Source organism: Phoenix dactylifera, chromosome 2 (assembly GCF_009389715.1).
Source record: "Phoenix dactylifera cultivar Barhee BC4 chromosome 2, palm_55x_up_171113_PBpolish2nd_filt_p, whole genome shotgun sequence".
Taxonomy (NCBI): domain Eukaryota; kingdom Viridiplantae; phylum Streptophyta; class Magnoliopsida; order Arecales; family Arecaceae; genus Phoenix; species Phoenix dactylifera.
In genome coordinates, this window is record NC_052393.1 from 26356812 (window position 1) to 26365235 (window position 8424).

Below are 8424 nucleotides of genomic sequence, written 5' to 3' on the forward strand. Positions count from 1 at the left end.
TATAGCGTGGTTCATGCAAGAATGCATGAACAACAGGATCCACTCTCTTCAAGGGGACCATCATGCAGAGCCCGCATATAAAAAGATATTGATGGGACTCATGTCATGTATATAAGTGGTTTAATATAAATACATTAATAATATCACCCTAGGATGAAATAAATTCGCCTAGGGTGATTTTATCTTAAATCTATGATGCACCCAGTCCACGCAATAATTTTTCCAAATTCGGAAGTAAGGCCCAAGCAGATGGAGTTGGTGACTTTGAAAGGTCCGATGCGCATATTGACATGGTTAATGTTTAGCACACCATGATTTTTTTATATAATTTTTTCAAGCTTGTAAAAAGAAATTGGTTCGATGCCAGGAAAGATTTTAGCTATTTATAAAAGGCTAACAAATTCAAATAATATTTTATTGTAGTTTTTTTATATGAGATCTTAGATTATTATAAAGCATATTAGAGTGGATAGAACCTATACTCTATGTGTGACTAGAAAATATTGTAGCACAATTTTTTTTAGAATTAATCATAGACCAATTATGGTGTTTAAAATTAGATTCGAATAAATTTTTGCTAGAGATGATGAAATTTAAATATGAAAGTATGTAAGAATTTGTGCGAGTATGCATTTAGCCCACATAGATTGTGCACTGCCTTAAAACCCAAATAATATCTTATGATGGCGACGAACTTCCAGCACCACCATTTGCCAAGAAAGTGGCAAGCACAGCTAAATTCCCTACTTCGTAAAACAGAAAACAGAAGCAAGCACGCAAGAAATAGAAGTGAATAAAGAAAGAACTGGACATTAGAGCTTAATATTTCCCAAGTCCAACAGCATGCACAACAGCCATCAACCAAGTTATTTCATCAGACACAAGCTCTGACTTGGATGTATACAGTAGTCCCTCGCCAGAAAATTGGCAACACTAATAGTCCTACCACAATGCATCTCCAACAAACATCACACCATGCATCTCGGGTTATTATATAACTTAAATTCCAATCTGGATACGTTCAAACCTTCAGCTAGATAACACATGCTCACCGTCGATTCTCCCTCCGCCTCACGTACCGCGTCCTGTCATTGTATCTGGGTCTGTCTTGAGCTCTCTGTGGCACTGGCTCAACCCTTCGCTGCCTCTCTGGAGATCTTTGCACAATCTCCCCATTCACAAACAACTCGGCTGCAAATATTGTGGTCACAAGAGAGAAATAGTAATCAAATATGAACAAGTTGCATTCACTCAAATAAATATGCTCGATGAAAAATGGACTGACTAACCTTAGCCAAAACACAGTAGATTTAAAAAGCCAACAGGAATTCAGAGCTGGATACTCTATTTTATGAGTTGCATGGCACCAAAGCACTCATATAGGCAGGGAAAATGCATATGAATAATAGCTTCGAGATCTAAATGTCTCGTCTCAGCTGAAACTACAACTTTGTTCAACACGAGAGGTGCAGGACCAAGGGAGAAAATGTTGATGTTAGGTCATTAGCATCCGGAGCAAGAAATTGCCTCATGAGGCTTCTCTACTTTGCAAGATGTGAAGATGGACTGGATTTCTTTAAATAAAAAGATCTCCTGGATATTTGAAACAACAGTTTGTGGGCACAAGCAAACTGCTTTTTATGCAATTTATTCTGTAGTCAAAAGTAAAATGAGACTTCTTTTTGGTTGGGAGGGGATGACAGTGGACATGCATTTAGAAGCACAGTGGTTGGTTTGACAAAACAAAAATTGCTCTCCCTCTCTAACTCTCTGTGTGCGCGCGCGCGACTGTGTGGGGAGTGTGCATTCTTCCTCTTAAGGCATGTTTTGTATTCCTAAACAAAGTGCTCTTGTGACTTTAAAAAATCACTTCGTAGAAAAAACAAATGCTTGGTAGCATTTTTTTTTAAAAAAATATGTCTACAAGAAAGACAGAAAAGGCGCTTCAGGACAAGCTAGAAAACCTAGCTTCTAGCTTCTTTTCTTTTTATAAGAAGCAAGTCATGAGTCAACTAGTGGTCTAACTAAGGCTGAGCTGGACAGATGGTGAGGCAATAATAGTCAAATTTAAGTTGAGATGGACAAGTAGCATAATGAACAAAGAAAAAATAGCCTGCCATAACAATAGGTTAATGTGATGATTGAGAGGATAAGTTGTTCTAACAAATGCATAGAAATAAAGGTTTTCTCAAATCTCTCTCTCTCTCTCTCTCTCTCTCTCTCTGTGTGTGTGTGTGTGTGTGTGTGTTCTTCCTCTCTAAGAACAGGGATGAGAAGCAAATAATGGATCAAAAAATAGTCTGATTAAGGCTGAGCTGGACAAATGGCAAGGCAAGAACAGTCAAATTTTAGTTAAGATGGATGTGTAACATGAGCAAAAGAAAAATAGCCTACTGCAACAGTTGGCTAATGTGATGATTCAGAGGATAAGGTTTTTCTAACAAATGCTTAGAAATAAAAGTTTTCTCAAAAAGTATATGGGAAGGACTGAACTCCTCGCGAGAGAAAAGGGTATCTACTGCTCTCAAGTTTAAAATCACTAATTGGGCATCCAAATTGAAGATCCATTCCGTTTGATCATGATCTATACAACTAAAACACCTAGAAACCAAAAATCATGTATTTTGGTGGTCTCTAACCTATGTACCAAGTGGTTGCAAACATGTACAGTTAAAATGATATGAGACTGTTTTTTGCTATGATCTAAAGCACTAAACTCTATTAATTTTCAATCTATACATGTTTTAACATGATGAATAAGGTGCATTCTCAATACAAACACCTTATCATTTATTTTAGCAGACTGGCAGAATAAAAACAGTCCATTTTTGTGTCTATTAGATATGTAGGTTAGAGACCACCAAGAAACAAGATTTTTCGTTTCTAGGAATTTTAGTTGCATAGATCATAATCAACAGTATGTATTTTCATTTGAATGTTTGATTATTGATTTTGGACATGAGAAAAGTTGATACCTTCTCCCCAAAGAGGAGAATAGTCCATCTCTCTCTCTCTCTCTCTCTCTCTCATAAGCATTATGAAAAGTGTATGTATATTCAACCTTATCAACATTCACAAAATAAGATATTAATTTTGCATTGACAAGTTCCATAAATATGGAATTTTCAATGCAAAAACAATATTAAATTTTTGCACACACTAGTTGTGCCAAAAGGCATCATTTATACTTATTATTACTTATAATGTTATGTTTAAACAACTAATAAAGGCTATTGCAGTCAGTAATAAAATAACTTAAATAACACATATTGACATGAAAAATCACTCTAATAGATGTTATGAAAAGTGATATAAATGTCTCATCTCAGCCGAAACTGCATCTTCACTCAACTGAAGAAGTGCAGGACTGAGGGAGAGAATTGATAGTAGTCCATTAGCATTCAAAGCAAGAAACAGCCATGCAAGGCTCTTCCGCTTTGCCAAGATGGACTAGATATTTGAGACAACAATTTTCTAAACAACCAACCTTTTACCATTTATGCAACATAAATTCGTGGAGTGGATATGCCCTTAGATGGGTGGTAGTTGGGAATAGAAGATGGAACCTCCTCAAACGTCCATTTCCCCTTTCTCCTAAAACAAGGTATTATTTTCTCTCCAGAGATTCTCATGTGGCAGGAAGAGGTTTGAAGGCAATTTCTCAGAAAGAAAAAAGAAAGATGCTCAAAAAAAAAAGCCGGAACCAAATTGATACGGGGGTCAATAAAAAGCAGCCAAAAATAACAATAGACCGATTCTTGGACTGATAGTGTTTTCCAAGAAATGTAAAGTCATAGGGGTTCCTCTTGAAATTTCCCTTGTCGTAAAAACAACCAAATTAATCACTTCTGGCACCTCCTATTGTAGTATATTATATATCAACAATGGCATATACCATCATATTGATATTATAAGCATTATAAAAGCATTATATAATAATAATAAATGTAACAAAAGTTGATCAATGTAACAAAAAAAATCATATAGACAAAGAAGATGCATGTGAATAATAACTGACAGGGATGTGAATGTCTCATCTCAGCTGACACTGCAAGTTCACTCAACACAGGAAGTGCAGGACCAAACAAGAAGGTTAATATTAGTCCGTTAGCATTCACAGTAAGACATTTACTCACAGGGCTCTTCTGCTTTGCCAAGATGGACCAGATATTTGAAACCAGTTCATGCTTACCAGCAATTTGCCTTTTTTTATGCGACATAATTCATTTGACTTTCTTCAACAGAAGAATAGAGGGAGACAGGAAGTCAACAGTGTACAGCAAAATACATGTGAATAATATATAAACCATAGACAAAGAAGATGCATGTGAATAATAACCGACAGGGATATAAATGTCTCATATCAGCTGAAACTCCAACTTCACTCAACACTAGGGCGAGACCAAGGGAGAGAAGGTTAATATTAGTCCATGAACATTCAAAGTATGGCATTGCCTTGCAAGGCTCTTTTGCTTTGCCAAGATAGACTAGATATTTGAAAATAGTTAGTGCTTACTAGCAATCTGCTTTTTTTTTCTCTACAACATAATTCATGTAACTTTCCTCAAAGAAAGAATAGAGACATTGAGGAAATCAATAACATATAGCAAAATATTGATCAATAAATCAGTTATAAACCACGAGAAAAGAATTAATCTACCAAGACCAAGAAACATAGAGATGAGCTTTATGCTACCAAATATGCAACATAATGCTCCCGAATTCAATGTAATTGTCGATTCATGAAATAACAGAGAATTGCTTATGAAGCAGCTAAAAAATTATTACCTCCATAGTCCTTGTTCTCAGGATCGACATAAGAATCTGGAAGAACAAAGAGAACACCAGGAAGACCTGTAATCAAATCAAAACACTCGTCATGAAATGCATGACACTTTGCGATGCCAATGCAGTACAAGAACTCCAAGCAATTTACACCTTCACAACAATTCAAATTAATAGAAAAAACAAATCATAATAAGTATTCCGATTATATTCAGGCCAAAACAATATGTACAAAATCACAACTTAATGCAATCTTCAGAACTAATGATAATTTATAGCAATCATCTCCACAAATGATAATAAAAAATATGATTCTACTGCATATTTGGAGAGCTAACTGTAAAAACCATAGTGTTGCCTAATTCCACCTTTGAACTGGGCATTACTATCTTATAGATGTGTGTGTAGGAATTTTTGTACAAATATGCTTGATCTACCATCTGCCGCTGACTTCTTTAAATATCATCCTGTCAATGCTTATCTATAACATCTTGATGAAACGTGAATAATAGTGCGACTCCATACATTAAAGGAATATGTTTGGAAGGCAACACAAGTGGAAGATCCATCCAAAGAGCAATTCTACAAGGGCTTCCAGAAGATAGCATTGTCCCATGATTTACTCCACCAGATTGTGGAACACATCAGTCTGACTATAACATTTACGAAACTTATGCCATATACTACCCAGCCGTGCCTTGTACATTTTCTAGAATATGAATTGCTGATCTCTGGCCGCTAAGTTATATTTCAATGAACCAATAAAACTGACCTTCCAGCTTGTTCGACGTCTCCTCATCAATCTCGCACCCAAATCCAAAGTATCGCTCACAAGACACATTATAAATTCTCTTCTTAGCTTCCTCCTCGCTAGTTTCACACACACACACAACAAAAGAGAGAGAGAGAGAGATTAGAAATGCAGAAAAATCAATAAGTTATTATCCACTAATCAGCCATAAGAATTAAAAAACAATAAGAAAAGCAATTCAGAGAACAAAATACAGAAAATCGAATCTGATAAAATCAACAATCCCATCTAATATCAAGATATGGTAGATTTGATGTGCACAGAAAATGCTAAAAAAATTAAGATTTGTTCAAGAAACACAGAACCTTCATCACTCATCTTTTGTTTTCATAAAAAACATTCAAAAATCCCCAAATCTAAGCTACAGGCCCTAATGTCTCAGAAAGCCAAGGCTAATAAACATTCAGTAAAGCGCTCACAATGTAACATTTTTAAGACGACGGGGCAAAAGGAATTATATTTTGAAGAAGAAAACGGTATAAAAACTCGAAATAAGGGAAAGAAACTATCCAATTGTGACATTTTAAGACAATGGAGTAAAAAGAATTCAATGTTAACCAAGAAAACATTATAAAAACACCACCAAAATTCCCGTATCAAAACAAATGAACGAAGTTATACTTTTACCACAATTCCGATGGAAAGCAACACGATTAAAAGATACAAAACGCTTTATAGCGATCAATACCTGCCGACGACTTTGGCCAGGGTTTGGATGAAGCAGTCGATCATCTGCTGCTTGGTGGCTCCCTCCCCGCCGGGCTTGTCCATGACGATGAGCCAGTGTTCGTAGTCGCACCCGGGGAACAGCGGCGCCATCTCCGTCGGTGGCCTGTCGCTGAACCCGCCGCCCGACCCGGAGTTCAACGGCGAGTACGCGGAGTCGCCGGCCCGGCGGGCCATGCACCGGACCGAGTTGAGCCGTACCACCCCAATCCGGACCGCCGCACGGGAAAGGCCGGGCGGCGTTGGGCAGAAGCGGAGGAGGCCGCCGAAGGGGGAAGAGGAGCGGAAGGGCTTGCAGAGGAAGAGCGTAAGTGGGGAGGAGACGAGAGTGCGGCCCGCAGCGGCTGCGATGGCCGGCGGAAACCATATCTCAGGTGAGGGCTTTGGGTGGGTTTGGGGGATCCTCATCTCGGAGGATATCCGTTGGCTCTCTTCAGGGGTTGACATCGTGTGAGGACTCTCGCATAACCCGTATGTGGTGTATAAGATATGACGCTGTCATTATCCATTCTGCGTGGATCTTAAAGTAGTTGTTTGGGATGATGAATGGTTGCTTCGTTAAGACAAGCCCAACCAACGAACCTGAGTTGGGGCTGAAACTAGGTAATCCAAGGTACACAACCCAGTTTCAAGTTGGATCTGATCAAAGTTAATGGCATGGGCAACCTAACTTGAATTTCTTTGATGGCTTTTAAGACAGAGTATGTACTTATTACTTAATAATTAATATTTCTATAATAGAGCTTCCAACACGCCATAGTTTGGACCTCTACCGAACCAATCTGACCTAAAGTAACCAAATTAACTTAAATTTGTACATAGGATAAAAATTCCATATTTTGAGTCCGGTTTGAGTTTGGATAACCCTATTGGGTCAAGTTTTGGATCTTTGGATTTTGATTGGATAATCTAACCCAAATAACAACATCATGCTTTTCCTATCATTTTTGTCTCATTAGATTGAGTAGCGGGTAAAAAAAAGGCACAGACAGCTACAATCTAGGCAACATAGGACAAATATTCCAAATTTAAAAATAAAAGTAGCAAGACAAACTAAGCCACTAAATTAAGACCCAGTGCTCAGATACTTTTATTAATTGGCCAAATCTTGCGGTGCATAATAAACAAAATGGTGCAAATTAATTGCGCGCGCGCGCACGTGTGTGTGTGTATATATATGTATATGCTTATGTCAAGCTTGTTTATCAAGATGATGGTGCTAAATTTTATTGGTGGTGTTGGATGGTCATTATTAATGTACAAGCTTCTACTATAAAGTTAGGTTGGTAGGATGATCATCTCAAAATAAAATAAAAAATCTAAGGAAGACAACAAGATCCCCAGGATGGCATAAATCAATAGGAGGAGTTTTGGGAGAGGAGAAGGTGTATCAATAGGAAGAGGTGAGGGGTTTTAGGGCTAGGAAGGGGTGAAGTAGTCCTAAATTCTAAGGCTCTTAGAGAGCAACTAATTGGCCTCTTCAATTGGGTCTAGGGTTTAAAGGAGGATAGGTGAAGTGGCATATATAGAAAGGATTTAATATTATGGGAAAGTGTGTTCTTTTAAGGTGTATATCTTTGGAGGCTTAGGATTGTGTAAAAAGGGGAGAGTCTGGTAATGACCATAATCGAAGCACAAGGGTGAAGAAGTGAGGAGTTGTAATGATTTGTTTCACAAACATTAAAGCAAAATCTAACACTACCTGAGTAGGAGAAGATATCGTTTTCTTTAACTTAAATCCTTTCTTGATTGCCCTAGTTTCCACGTGGCTGATGTAGGCCAAAATTAGTAACAGTGGTACATGCGAACTATTCTAAGTCATATATTTGCACTTTTCGCGGGCCTAGCCAAAATAATGGCTTCAATTAAGCTTTGGTTTTGGGCTTAGCCGATAATGGTACGATTAAATACCCATCCCATTTGAAGCCCTCAAAGAGGCCCTTATTGTGGTGGCAATTTCAGGATGCCTATCAGATATCAATATTTTACTATTTTGTCCAAATTCTATATCTGAGAACAGCTCTAAATTCAATGACCGAGAACAGCCCAAGACTGTCCATAGTGTTCACCAGGCCGGCCCAATCCAGCTCATTATGGTCAGT

At 37.8% G+C, this 8424-nt stretch overlaps 1 protein-coding gene across 1 annotated transcript; it reads right to left on the bottom strand.

The window, feature by feature from the left end:
• Positions 1-784: 784 nt before the first annotated feature.
• Positions 785-6780, bottom strand: LOC103715521 (multiple organellar RNA editing factor 2, chloroplastic-like). Its single transcript, XM_008803180.3, has 4 exons — positions 6285-6780; positions 5558-5655; positions 4789-4854; positions 785-1191 (listed from the first exon to the last, which is right to left on the bottom strand). The coding sequence occupies exons 1-4, from the start codon at positions 6767-6769 to the stop codon at positions 1049-1051; spliced, it is 792 nt and encodes a 263-aa protein (XP_008801402.2). The 5' UTR covers positions 6770-6780; the 3' UTR covers positions 785-1048.
• Between the last annotated feature and the right edge of the window lie 1644 nt (positions 6781-8424).